Genomic DNA, 14,245 nt, shown 5'->3' on the forward strand with positions numbered 1-14,245 from the left:
GCTCGTTGTGACTGAGATTTATCACACTAGCTAATCAGGTCCTCACGTGTACAATCACAGGGCGCTGAGCGCTATCCGGCAGCATTAAGATCCAAAGATAACGCAGTGTGATTCCAAAATGCTATATACACTCCACCAATGCTTTATATACACCGTCTCGCAAGCCTTAACGAGCGACCCCAAAGAAGTATGTAACCATGAACCATTCATCCCATCCTATGCCCTCACGACTTCTCATATCTCGTTATTCGTGTTCGTATCTAGTACTCGAGGTCCTTGGGGTGGCGCTTGGCGAGCTTGTTGACAGCAGGGCCGGGGACGGGGTAGCTGGTGAAGGACTGGAAAACGTTGAACTTGATACCAGCATCGTCGGCCTAAATCATATCGTTAGCACATGTTCGATATTGTACCTAAGCATGGTACGACTCAAGTGGAAGATCTTACCTTGTACAAGCTAGTACCAGCAACACCGCCGCTGGGCTTAGCAGTTCCAGAGCCCTCAACCTTGAAGTTGACGCACTGGGGGTACGCCTGGGCGCCGTTGGTCTGGCCAGCAGCGTGCAGAGCGATGATCTCGTGGCGGACAACGTAGTTGCCAGGAGCGACGTTGGGGAAGGTGAGGTCCCAGGCGAAGTTGTTGGCGATGAGGTCGTCAGTAGCCCATTTTCCTGGGTTGCTTCCTGATTTCCAGGCGCTAGACTGGATCTTGGTCCACTTCAGGTCAGAGGGGCTGACGGAGCCGCAGTCGCCGTTGCAGGGCGCAATGTACTCCTGGATGGGACCAACGTGGCTGACTGGCCAGGTGTCCCACTTGAAGGTGACCTTGCTGCCGGGCTTGACGGTAACGTAGGCACCGTTGCTCTTGCCCTGCTTGTGGCAAACGATGGCGGCAGTGCCAAAGCTGTCAGGGGAGACGAAACCGTTGTCAAGGTTGTCGGCTTGCCATCTTTTGGGACTGAGTCAGTGTGTGTTTCCCGTGCAGTTCATACAGAGTCACTTACCCTACGGTGGCGGGAATGGGGGTCTGGTACTTGAGAGCAGCGTTCCAGCCCTGGTATTCCTTGCCGTCGGCAACGACCTTGTCGACGTGGCCGTGGGCTGCCACAAGGGGCGCGAGAAGGAGGAGGAAAGAGAGCATGTTGATGGTATTCAAAGTGAATGACTTGTAGAAAGCGATTGTTGAAGCTGTGTAGTGATGGGCTTGCTGTCGAGAGTGACCTTCAACCTGGGACTTAACGCCCCTTCATATACTCCTCTGAAGTCTTCTAGTGGCCTTCTACAGACGCCCACGTTTTCCCACGACCAGGTATTGGCGAAGCCTTGCAATCAAAAAATTCATCTCCATGCACGAGTCGACCTGGTTTCTGAGTTGAACGCCATCCGCTCGTGGAAACACGCCCTGGTCGTCGAGCTCTTGGATCATTGGAAGCCCAGCGATGGTTCCAGTCTGGTGACGGCGTGAAACCACTGCGATAGGCTAGGAGAATTTCAATGACTCCAGTATTAATTTATGAGACGCAGTGCTGTCCTTGAAGTGGTGATGGGCAATCTATCCTCGGCTGCGGCCACTGCCGCCGTCCAGGTGGTCACCAACCACGTGCGAGTTTCAGCCACTACGTTGTGGTACTTTGTTTACTTAAACTCTGGGCGATGTGGACCTCTCGGTGTATTGACGGGACTCAACGAAGAATATTGTCGTTGTTGTATCAAGCTGCATGCTCAGGTACTCAACAGCCGAGAGTAACGATGCGATGCCTAACATTCCGCTGATGGCGCAACTCAGCAGCTCACGGGAACCAGCACGGATCTACGGCAGTCATAATGTAAGCCCTACGGCTACCGAAATGCAGTGTAACTAATACCCCGTGGGGTCTTGGACATACTTGCAGTGTTGCTGCAAGTGTTGCTGCATCCGAGTCGATTATATCCGGTGGCGTCAAAACCCAGGGCGTTTAATGTATATAGATTAATCACGGACCGCGAACCCGAACGTCAACCCACTTTGTGGCGATGCATCTCTTGCACAAGGCTGGCGATCGATGCGTGCATCTCTGAAACGTCTCAGGTCACACGAAGTGCAACTCATCTAGAGAGGTATTCCATCTACTCCGACCACGATGTAGCCTCGATTCTTCAAGCACTGGTTTGCTCAACTTCTCCGTCTCTTGATGTCTTTTCGAAGAGTGGATACGCTGATTGCTAATTCCGAGATGCCCTGATCTGGATTCGTGGAGGGCCTGTTGGTGTAAATGCCCATTACCAATTCCAGGTCCAGAATCTCGTCGCTCGGTGTGTGTCCGGCCATAACAGATTACCCTGGAGACTCAACAGAAGGAAGGCAGCATCGACAATCTCTCTCGATAAGAGATCCCATTAACATTCTCTTGCTGCGTCAGGTAGGATCAACGTCGCCGGCGCGACTGGCGCTTGGGGTCTTTGAAACCATTGCGTCCGTCGCGCGCCGACTACGCCCGCCCTTGCTGGAGCGCATACCTGGGTACCATCATGTGTTGCTACCGAAGGATGCGCATCTGCGTCAAAGAGGATCACGTGTCGATTGTAAGCATTGGCTTCAGTGTATCGCAACCATGGGAATCAGTAAAATCTCATCTCAACAACCAGAGTGTCAAAGAGGAGGACCAGAAGAAGGACGTCGAAGGTGTAAGAAGCTTGGGCTCAAGGGATCGTCAGGGCGGGCGCGAGGGACGGTGCGACGTCATCGCTGTTATGCTAAATTTATCGCTCTGACGTGCCTCACGATCGGCGAACGATGCGCATCGTCCAGGAACAAAGTTTGCGTCACTGAGTGTCGCATCTTCATATAAGAAAGCTGATGCTCTCGCTGTTGGCCTGAGGAGGTGGGGAATCTGACGCTCGGCATGCCTGGAAGGTGCGGATGACGCGTCACCAAGGCTAAGTAAGACCGTACCACCACAGGCGTCCCCAGCGAACATTCACCTTCACAGCCCCAAAAGACAGAAATATTCGCATCAAAATTGCGCCCAGAGGCAGACGAAAAAGGAGGACATATCGCAGTATACAAAGCTAAGGAAACCAGAGGCTCCAAGAGTCGGGCCAAGTTCAGGTCCGAAACCTTCCAGCCAACATAGCCTCCCCGGGCTGTCCGGAAACCACACTTCCACGCGTGTCTACGCAGCAGACGAAGCTGGGGTGTTACGCGTTTCCGAGTGCCAACTGGTCTTAGACGTGGTCGATAGGTGGGGTAACGCAGCTTTACTGGCTGCCCAGGCACGTGAATATGTGACGCAGCCAATAGCATGGTGAAAGGGTCGCATCCTCCTAGCAACCGATTGGGTCTTTGGTTCGCATCAGACGCACGATCTGGAAGACCTTGCGGTTCCCGAAGCGATAGGTGTAACGGTATATAGGTAAGTGATCGTGGCACGCAGGGTCTCGCAACTCGGTGTCTGTGGGACGTTGCCGCATCACACCATACTATTTCGTCGTCGTCAGCGCAACGCTGACCATCCCCTCGGTCTTTTTCTTGTCACTCCTGCAGCTTCCGGAACCTCCGCGCATTAGGCTCACTCTCTGCCTTACCTTTGTTGATCGTGAGCGTGTCACCACAGCAAACACTACTCCATCTCTATATCACTCGCTCCCGTCGCACGAGATTCTGTACCACAGCATATACCCCTTCCTCCGCAGTCGCAATGTATCTTCAAAAAAGAAACAACATGGGCTTCGACATCGCCCCAGCCCTCATCATATTTCTCGTCATCCTCGGAGCAGGCGCGCTCGTCTGCTGCGGTTTCGCTGTCTACCGGTTCTACGGCGGAGAGCCTGAAGATGACTCAAGACGTTTCCACAGAAGCCCAGAGCAAGACTCCTATATGAGAGAAGTGCGGGAACGAAGTTGGCGCAAGCTACCCCAGCTGGGTATGCCAAAGCCTTACTTTCAGTCCAACCTGGGTCACGCACCGATGAGTCCAAGGTAAGATGACGTCGCTTCACCTGTGAACGTACCCTCAAGCTGACTTAAACAAGCGGTAGCAACACTACGTACGGATGAGAAACCGAGCACCCTCCAGCCTCGTCGAGGTGGATGCCGAAATAGACTGCAACACATGCGGCCTGAGAGGGCGTGAGGCCCTACAACAGGATAAACAGTGACGCGACACTACGAAACGACCGAGAGGCACTACTTTTGCAATTGTATTGGATTAGACCTCATAAGAGATGTTCGGAATTTTGTTTGGGTGATAAGAAGCGTTCGACAGATCAACCACCACTCCCGGCCTGACGGATCCTACTCGTCGAAGCCTTCCTCCTCCAGATACTTCACAATCGAGGAGAAGTGGCTGTGAAGCCACTGATCGACAGGGGAAAATCTTTACCTTACGATCAGTATACTGTCAACCTCCCGGGAAAGCGGGGTGGTCCGAGACGGACAGATAGTTCTGGGGCGGGGTCCCGGGACATGGTTTCCATAAGGGTAGATTGGAGTTCCCAAGGGTTTAATACTTCTTGACTGATATAGTGTTCCGAACAATGCAGTGCAAGTTCTTCACTCTATCACGCTTGCGGTCGTTGCCATGAGCGTGAACTGATACCAAGCCGCAACACCCCGGTGACTTTGACAGACGACATCGCATGACGTGCAAGGGGTATCCGTGCTTTCTTACCATGTTTCCCGAGTATGGACACGACTCAGATGTCAGCACGAAAGACGGATTGGGCCACTGGAGCCTCTTCGGACGACCATGAATCCGTTTTCCGATCGGCCGAGAGACGCCCAAGAAGCTGGGTACAGCCACAGCCACAGCTGAGTCTTGCAGTCGTTTACTGATATGCGCAGGGTCCGAAAGTCTAATTGTACGCTGGTTTAAGTCCAGACTGTATTCCTTGTGAGCCGTTTCGTGTCTGGGGCAGCGATGAGCTACCATCTGTGTTCGACCACAGGCCGCAAGGTTCCGCTCTACGGATGAACTCACCACAGGACAAAGATGATGATTACTCTGCATTCCCAGTGGAGCATTCTTCCATCCAGGTACGCTTGAGTCAGGGTTTGTGGGCTAACGACTGGACCATGCTAGTCGATTAGACGTTTAGGTGAAGAACGGCACTCTTCTGGACTGCTCATCAAAGAAGGAATTCTTGCAGCTGTACCAAAAAGATAGAAGCTTCGTATGGCATCAAGCTCTCTGGTATCTTCAATGCGACCGGTATCGCGCGCGCCAATTGAGGCTGTCAGCTTACCATTGCGTCTCGAGATGAGCAAGACTTGGGCATATACATGCTATCGTGATTGGAAGAAGGCGGCCGGTGTAGAGGATGCGCTGTACTTTGGTTTGCATCTATCGACATTCATCATGTCCCTTTCTAGAGTTCAAGTGAAGTTCGTGTCAGTTTCGAATTCCAGGCGGAGACCGTGATGGAGGAAATATGGGGAAGCGCAGAGGTTTTACGAGGCTAATGAGAGAGCGTTCAACGCTCAGCGTTCTTTCGGTCCACTTCCTTGGGGTAGGCGCGCTAGCCTGTTGTGGTCTATAGTCACAGAGCGCTGTCACTCAACCTTGGAAGGCTTCCTGTGTCTACGCTGTCAAAAGCAAGTCATTTACCATTTCCAAATACTCCAAAAAGTTTATTCGAGCATCGCTCTTCTGTCAAACTCAGATACGCGTTGCGAAATTAGTTGTCTTCGTTGCAGGTGTTGGTGCGCCAGCCACCCCGCAGATCGTCAAACCTCCATGCACCCCAGCTATGACCTCGCAAATTGCCGGCACTTTACGCGTTGGAGTCAATCGACAAACAACATACCTGGAGTCTCATCCGTGAGCTCTCATACTACCTTCTTCTTCTGAATACCAATTTCCAGTCTGCTGACCGTTCGGCCCGGCTCACGAGCTAAATGACGTCGCCGTGCTTTCGACCTCGTGGGCCCGTCGAATAGCTTCAGTGAATGTTGCATCCGTTGCCAAGCCGTCGATGCTCACCAGATCCATAAGCGGGGTACCTCCAATTCGGAGGAACAGGCAGCGAATGGAGCAAAGACAGTCGGTGACCATGACGATCCATGTGTGCCGTCATAGCCCCGAACATATACTCTAGAGCGGTCCTCGCTGTCCATTGTCTTCGGTACCTCTCTCTGGCTCCTCAAGACTGCCTTGTTATCATCCGACAAGATGCGCAACCTCATGGTACTCGGCGCGCTCTCCAATATACCGTTGCTCATCTCAGCGCAATGTCCAGAATACGTGGACTACGCGTTGGAGGTTCATGAACCTCTGAGTTCCGGCAAAAACCAGCTCGCCTACCAACGGCCGTCCGAAGAATGTCGAACTTTCAAATCGCAAGGCCTGGAGGATACTGTCGCTCGCATGGAGAATGTGATCAAGGATCCGGACCTGTACCGCCTCTTCCAGAACGCCTATCCCAACACGCTCGACACGGCCATCAAATGGAAGGGCTACGCTGCCAACAACACAGCGGAGGAGCTGACGTTCATCATCACTGGAGACATCAACGCGATGTGGCTACGAGACTCGTCGAATCAACTACAAAGTTACCTACCGCTGTTGAACGCCAGCAGCGATCCCAACTCAATCGCGAGCTTGTACCGGGGAGTCATCAACCTCCAGGCGCGATACCTACTTGCAGCACCGTATTGCAACTCTTTCCAACCGCCTCCCGAAAGCGGTGTTCCTCCGGCAGAGAACGACTCTGCCAACGAAGATATCGTCTTTCCTAAGATTGATAACAGCACCGTATTCGAATGCAAGTATGAGCTCGACTCGCTTGCAGCATTTCTACAGATATCTGCCGATTACTACGAGAAAACTGGCGATGTCGATTTCTTTGGCAAGTTCCAGTGGGTGAAAGCTGTCGAAGCGGTACTGGACACAGCCGAGGACATGATGCTTCCTACCTATGGCGCAGACGGAGCAGTCCTGCAGAGTCCATATACATGGGAGCGAACCACTACCCGAGCGACTGAGACTCTTGCAAACGACGGAATCGGCAATCCCGTGGCCAACGGTACTGGCTTGATCCGGAGCGCGTTCCGACCGAGCGACGATGCCACTATCTACCAGCTCTACATCCCAGCCAACATGATGTTTAGCTCATACCTTACTCCAACAGCTGAGATTATGGGCAAACTTGATACCACAAACTCTGCAGCACTTTCGAAGAGAATGTCCGGGCTCTCAGAATCGGTGCGCAACGCTATCGAGACGCACGGAACCGTCGACCACGCGGTATACGGCAAGGTCTACGCATTCGAGGTCGATGGCTTCGGCGGGCGCAACATGATGGACGACGCCAACATCCCGGGTCTCCTCTCAGCGCCGTTCTTCAAATATCCAGTCAACGAGGAGACGTATGCGAACACGCGTGATCTCGTGCTCAGCTCCATGAACCCTTACTTTATGAGAGGTCCCGTGATCAACGCCATTGGTGGGCCGCACCAGGGACCGGGCATGGCCTGGCCGATGGCTTCCATTGTTCGCATCTTCACGAGTGACGATGAGGCCGAGATCGTGAATGAGCTAGCCCAGATTGTCAGTAGCACAGATGGCTTGGGGTTGATTCACGAGAGTATCAACAGCTTCAATGAGAGTGACTGGACGAGGCAGTGGTTCTCGTGGGCGAATGGGCTTTTTGGACAGATGATACTGGACTTGGAGGAGCGCAAGCCTGAGATTCTCGAAACCAGTTTTCAGTAGGCTTAGAGGAGGATTTGACGGAAGGACTAAATGCTGGTCATACATGCACCATGCATGCGCTGGGGAGTGCAAAGCTTTGAAAGCCTGTCAAATATCTCACATGCAATGCTAGTCATCACTGTCGTATCACGTTGCTGGTTCCTGCTCAAACTTTGCCCTGCATGCCCTCAGCGCCTGGACACGCCGCCTTCAGCCACCAACCCTTTGCGATGGAAAAAGCAGACCTTTTATGACTGCATAACCCTTCTTTGAAACTTGTATACGCTGCGGCAGAGAAAACAACATCCGCTCGCTTGCTGTGTATCGCGAACCGATAGCTCATCCGCCGTCATCGCGGTGTAACCGATGCCGCTAGGAACCAGCCCCGGGGTTTCCAAAGCATGCAGCACCTCTCCGGCGGTCGTGGTTGGCGATGGCCTCCACTTCTGTCTGCAAGGCTGTGCCGCAACCGGCGCTAGGAGCTGTGTCGGAATTGTGACGCTCTCTGAGAAAACTTGGTTCGAAGAGTTCGGTGCCCAGTGGGTCGCACTAAAATCTGGTTTTGTCGCGATGGCAGGTGCTCAGGTGCTCAGGTGGTTCCCCCGCTCTCTCGCGCACCGAATACCTGTTGTAAGGTACGAAGAAGGATCCAGACGACGAACTCCCATAGCAACGACAAACCATGCAGCACCTGGTTATGCGCCATGCTCGAACGACTGCATGCACCAAGGAAGCTGAAGGAATCTAGCGCGGAAGCCCTCGTGGAAGATGGCAGGGCTGTGAGTGGGTCGCTTCATCTTCTCCGACGATCGTGTCAGGGGCCCGCGAATTAAGCGGCCGTGTGGCGGTCGCAGCAGTAACCGCGCGCTCAATCGAGTCGTGTCTGGCATGCCGTTGGCTGCGTGTGACAGGGGAACTGGAGCTGCCGTGCGATCTGCTTCCTGCTCCCGAAAACGAGATGCCGATATCCTGAACCCACGATGTCGAGATCCGGTGCCTTTACGAAACTGCAGCGCGGCATGATGCTGGTCAACCGGTCTTGTCAAGTGAGGAGAACAGCAACTAGCGGTTCGGTCCCTTACTTTGCAACGGTCCCCAGCTCCCTCCAAATCTTCGCAGATGGACTGGACGGCTGAGGAAATGAAGGAGCTGAAGTGTCTCCTCTTCGGCCAGCGTTGGCGGCCAATGAAGCCCATGACATAAGCCCAATAATGCGCCTCGCATTTGGCGTGTTTGGGATCAACTCTTCAGCTGCATCTCCGATTCTTCCCTCACGATTACTCTTTCCCTATCACAGCAAGAAAGCGCCAGTGGCTGTCATCCGCTTGGTTCCTGCCCGACTAGTACCGAACTACATCTTTGACTTGCGACCCATCTTTTTGTCTCTTCTCTTCTCATACGCCAAATTACACAGCATTCACTCGCTTTTGGACCCCTCCTGATACCGTGTTTCACCTAAACGACATTTCAGCGATTTGAACGTCTATGCTAAGCGCTGAGGCTGCATCCTCCACGCTACACACCAACACCATCCACAGGCGCCAATCCGACCAATCTTGAACCACCGCGACTGAGGCTCTGTCCCCACACTCCAACATTTACTGTCTGCCGGTGACGAGCTGCATAAAACAACCGGCCTCTGTTTGCTTCACAAATTCTCCGAGTTGATCTGATTCCTCGGACTGCGACGTCCCTAGTCAACCTCGCCATAATCATACATACGCGCAGTAGGCCAGTTTCAGCATTTCCTCCAAACGCTTGCTATTGCGCACCAATCATTCACCTGCTGGCTGGACTTTTCGCCGACGCGACCATACAGAAGGAGCAGGCTAAAACATCCAACTCACCGACCTGCATGCACTTCTATAATTGACACCCACGATTCTATGCGACACATCAGAGGTGGCCAGGGCTTAGACGCATACGCGCTTCAACGCCGGTAGTCCTTGCTGTTATCAGCTTAGGTCAACCCGACATAATGGCCATGGACAACACTACGCTCCACACTTTTCTGTTGTATGTCTACCCCCTCTGTGCCTCACTCTAAGGCAGTCACTTATTCTTGCATCAAGTCACTGCCCGGCTGCACTGCGCAGTGTCGTCTTACTTGGATCTTGGGACAACTTTTCGCGACCATATCCACTAGAACTCGACGTACGCGGGGGCCGAAATATCTGGAAAGGCTGCTTTACCTTTTCCGATATTATTTGCGACGGAGATCTAGACCAACAAACAACCAAGCGGGACGGACTCCTCAAGATGGGTGGCACTTACTGGTACTACGTAAGTTAGCTACACTGCAGGATGGATTTACTTACTGACAGTATACAGTACAAGGTCGATGAGGATGATGAATGTCACAATCCTTCGGAAGAGTCGACGACATTTTGTCCTCTTCTGCCAGGGCAGCGCCTTAATGTCTTGGATGTGCCCCGCGAAGGGGGACACAGCCGCAGCATCTCAGATACCTCTTCCGCTTTCACACGCGACCCCAAAGATAGGTATCTGACTCCAGTACCACCTAGTCTAAGGCCTGGACTGCCTCCGAAGTCAGGTAGTAGTGGCGAGGCCTACACTTTGCCACTGCCTTCGCCTTGGACACCAAAGTCAGCGACGCATCCACCCACAGAAGGCTTACTGTCTCCACATGTAGTGCGCCATGCCCGAAGCGCATCAGCATCCCCCTATATGCCGTCTACTCCCATCTTCCCGGACTTCAAGGTTCTGAAAGAGAAGTTGGCATCGAAACGATCAGCTTCGAGGAATCGCAGCGGGTCAAAGACCAGAGAGCTAGACATCAGTGCGCCAGTACTTGTCAGTGGAGGAGAGGAGCTCAACCTCATCCCGCTGTCTGTGTACCGACCCTCAATCGAGTCTATCAGAGAGGTCGAGATACCTACTACGACAGCATCCCGCCCAGTACCGAACATCCGAAGGGAGTTCTCTCCATTGGCATCGCATCCTGTTGATCCCGTCCACGACTCATTGTTTGGACCGGCAGAGCTGCCCACTCCTGATGAGCGCCCTACCAGGCGTCGCCGCTCACATGTTCCCTCAACTGTGATCACAAGCGAGTTCAAGGTCGAGCAAAGTCGCCTTCGTGCCAACTCTAGCGACACAAGACGAACCCAGCATTACCTGTTCTCTAATGACCCTTGGCTTTCGTCTCCTAAGCTTCAAGAAGACTTCGAAGTGGAGGATCGCGTAGTGGAGGATGACACCCCATCTGCGCCTGTACTCTCACGCCCGTCGACCTTCCTCGGTGCTCCTATGTCGAATGAGCGACCTACCTCCAGCCACGGTGGCAACCAAAGCACGAATCTTCGACAGTCACCATTGGACAAAGAGCTTCCAGCCCTTCCTCGCTATCTGATACCCGCACCACTGTACGCATGCACCGAAGCCACAATCAGCGAACTACCAGCCAGCGAGCCAGAAAACGAGTTCGAAGAAGACGAAGACGACGAGCGTCTCGACAACTTCAGCCTGTCTTTCCAAGACAAAGCACGCAGCCACTTCTCCACCTGGAGCAACGACTCCATCGGCTACAACTCACCCATCTCGGACAACAACGACGACGCCGTCCTCTCCCCCACCTTCAGCTCCCTCACCAGCAACGACAGCGACATCGACACGCCCCAAGGCCTTCTAATCCACTACTCGTACGCCTCACCCCGGCAAGCCACCTCCCCAAAACACACCTCCACGGTCCCAGAAATCCAAACCATCTCCACCGACACCACCGACAACGAAGAAGAAGAAGAGTCAGAAGAAGACGTCCAATCCCCCTACCGCCTCTCCACCCCACCCCAACTCAACGAACTCCGCATCTCAACCTTCGGCTCCGACCTCTTCAAAGTCGAAACGCAGCACTCTGACGCGTCGTCGCGGCGCTCGTCGAGGCGCCAAGCGGCTTGCTTTGGACTTGGCTTCCAGTATAGTCTGCCCGAGCATGACGTCGGGAGTAAGACTACGCTTGCGGAGGAGACGGTCGTTGCGGAGACGGAGCGCTTGCAACGCACGATTAGTGTGCAGAGGGAGAGTTCGATGAGTGGTGTGCATGCGCTTATGGAGGATTTTGCCTTTCTCGGCGATGCTGTTATCTGAGCTGACACCCTAATATCGCTCTTGGCTACGGGCATCGATGCACAGCTTACCTCGCCCGCGGTATTTTCTTTTCGCATATCTTCGCGCGACAGATTCGCCTTTTCCAGCTTCTTTTATGGCCGAATAGATCTCTGCGTCTTCGCCTTTCCAGATACGCTTTTTTTCCATGTACAGCATTCGGCTTTTGTTGTTTCTTTCCCACTTTTTCCAGATACCATCGACGCGATTATCTAGCGACTTAGCAGCGCATTGCAGGGGAGGCTTACTTGAATCAATGATATACCATGCACACGTATACATACGTTTGTGCGAGGTTGGAGGAGATATGAAGATAGCATGAACAGATCGATACAGTATGATGTTTTGAGAGGGTAGATAGTAGCATCGTGAGGTGTTGAGAATGAATCAAGATGTCTAACAATAACGGTTCTTTCTTGCTTGTGTGTTGATGATTGCAAATACATCTCTTTCTTGACGGAGAAGCTTTAATGTTCAAGGGTTGGTTCAGTGGTTGGGCGACATGCGAGAAAAAGTCACGTAAAGTGCAGTGTTCAGTGTAAATCTTCTCATTCCGCTTCGTCTATCTGAGTAGTCATCTCCTGGGCAGAGAGCTATTGATATGACATTGGGACTAGCTCTTTGATCGTCCAACTCTAGAACCTTCACCGTATAATTCCGACTTCTATGAGATGGTGTAGTTCTCAGCAACAGACTTGACGTCCTTGGAGAAGTTGATCTCCTGGCCCATGGAAAGGAGGGTTACAGAGGAGACCTGTGCCGGTTGTTAGCTTTGAAGATATCAAGAAATGCGAGTGGAGATGACTTACATCGACATCCACGAATGGTGTGGCCTTGCTGAACCGGACGTTCATAGGGAAGAACTCAGAATCACTGCCAGCCTGTGCCTCAAACTCGAAGCTACCGGAGCTGTTCGCATCGTCCACGGCACCAATATTCCACTCAATGCTGTCACCGCTGACCTCGTATACGGCGTCGAAACTCGAAACGTTGGGTTCGTCGGTCTGGTATGGGATGGTGACGGTGACATCTTTCAACGAGTCACCGCCGGTGAGCTCGTACTCCACAGTGATGTTGTACATGTTGCCTGAGTCCTCGACCCATACGCGGAAGGTGATAGGTGGGTCAGATATGTCGTCGGGCCGTGGCGCGAGCTTCCACTTCATGACTCCTATGCCCATGTTGGAAGGGAAGCCCTTGGTTGTGTCGGCCAACTGAAGAACCTTGTCATTCCTGAAGACCGCCTTGTCAACTTTGGGATGTGTCATCAGCTGTGCGCCGCGAGTGTCACCGGTGGCCAGGTCGAGCTTGACTTGCGTGAGGGAGGGGTCGGTAATCTTGAGTTGCATCTCGCCCTTGACTTCGAAGGACTTGAGCAGACCCTCACGATCCAGGCGGGCGGAGATGGTTTCGTTGGTCGTGATGTGTACGGCCTCGCGATCGGTCGAGGTGGATTGGCGTGCGCTTGCTGGAGCGACCGCAGCGGGAGCAGACGGCTTGGGTGCGACGAGCGGTTCCTCCTCTGCTGGCGCCTGTTCGCCAGTGACTTGCTCGTACATGTTGTTGGTCTTGTTCTTCTTGCCGAGCATCATGCCCTTTTTGCCCAGAGCCAATGGCTTGCTGGTAGCCTTCTTCTTTTCGGCTTCGTAGCTGTCGTACGTGTCGGTGACGTTGGTCGTAGGCACGCTGGGTGTGAAGGCGGGATACGAAGGTGAACGACCGCCCATGCCACCGCCCATTCCGCTGCCCATGCCGCCTCCCATACCTCCACCTGCTCGCTGGGATCTTGACATCTCCTTCCTTTGCATCTCGAGCTGCTTGGCCCGGCGCTTGCGCTCTTCTGACGCCTCGAGCTCCTTATTCCGTGCGATGATCTCCTGAATGCGCTCCTCGTGCGATTCCATGTCCAAGAAGGTCTTGATCTGGCTCATGGTCAGGTTCTCCCTGTAACCCAATGTGACGATCTCGTCGAAGGCAGTGAGAAGCTCAAAGGCATTCTTCTGGATCTCGCGCTCGTCGAGGGATTTGCATATCGAAGACACAACCTGAGCGAACAGGTGCAGCGAGTTGATGTCTTGCAGAATGTTGGATTGTAGGTTGGTGATCAGAACCATGTAGAGTTCGTCGAGGGGTTGGTATACGTAGCGCACGTTGTCCTGTTCGCAGGTCGTGTGCTGGGTGCCGCTATCGGCGAGCTTGGGGAAGGATGCGAGGAGGGCTTCAATACGGGAGCGCTGCATCTCGCGGAACTGGCGGGAGACGACCGCCTTGCCGCCTCGGGTGCATATTGAAGCTGCGAGGACCACCTGGCTTCGTCAGCTTGGTGTTGTAGAGGGAGGCGCACCAATTGTCTTATGCGTGGTCTCATACCATTGTATCTAGAGTTCGTAGGAGTCGCAAGGGTTGGTGGTGCTGTTTGGGGTGTACTGGCTTCGTGTACAATGTCCCCTAGA

General features: G+C 53.4%; 4 protein-coding genes across 4 annotated transcripts; 2 read left to right on the forward strand and 2 right to left on the reverse strand.

Annotated features, from left to right (window-relative positions):
* Positions 1 to 260: 260 nt before the first annotated feature.
* Positions 261 to 1,138, reverse strand: J4E84_000173 (uncharacterized protein; the record flags this gene model as incomplete). The annotated part of the gene is made up of 3 exons (XM_049382816.1): positions 261 to 374; positions 445 to 946; positions 1,002 to 1,138. The coding sequence occupies 3 exons, from the start codon at positions 1,136 to 1,138 to the stop codon at positions 261 to 263; spliced, it is 753 nt and encodes a 250-aa protein (XP_049248334.1).
* Positions 1,139 to 6,146: 5,008 nt separating this feature from the next.
* Positions 6,147 to 7,688, forward strand: J4E84_000174 (uncharacterized protein; the record flags this gene model as incomplete). Its single annotated transcript, XM_049382817.1, has 1 exon — positions 6,147 to 7,688. One exon carries the CDS (start codon positions 6,147 to 6,149, stop codon positions 7,686 to 7,688), a length of 1,542 nt encoding a protein of 513 aa, XP_049248335.1.
* A 2,238-nt stretch (positions 7,689 to 9,926) lies between these two features.
* Positions 9,927 to 11,774, forward strand: J4E84_000175 (uncharacterized protein; the record flags this gene model as incomplete). Its single annotated transcript, XM_049382818.1, has 2 exons — positions 9,927 to 9,950; positions 9,999 to 11,774. The coding sequence occupies 2 exons, from the start codon at positions 9,927 to 9,929 to the stop codon at positions 11,772 to 11,774; spliced, it is 1,800 nt and encodes a 599-aa protein (XP_049248336.1).
* Positions 11,775 to 12,456: 682 nt separating this feature from the next.
* J4E84_000176 (uncharacterized protein) lies at positions 12,457 to 14,165 on the reverse strand (the record flags this gene model as incomplete). The annotated part of the gene is made up of 3 exons (XM_049382819.1): positions 12,457 to 12,546; positions 12,602 to 14,098; positions 14,163 to 14,165. The coding sequence occupies 3 exons, from the start codon at positions 14,163 to 14,165 to the stop codon at positions 12,457 to 12,459; spliced, it is 1,590 nt and encodes a 529-aa protein (XP_049248337.1).
* Between the last annotated feature and the right edge of the window lie 80 nt (positions 14,166 to 14,245).

The sequence above is a fragment of the Alternaria hordeiaustralica genome, assembly GCF_023758085.1.
Source record: "Alternaria hordeiaustralica strain BMP 2776 chromosome Unknown scaffold_1, whole genome shotgun sequence".
In the NCBI taxonomy this organism is placed as follows: domain Eukaryota; kingdom Fungi; phylum Ascomycota; class Dothideomycetes; order Pleosporales; family Pleosporaceae; genus Alternaria; species Alternaria hordeiaustralica.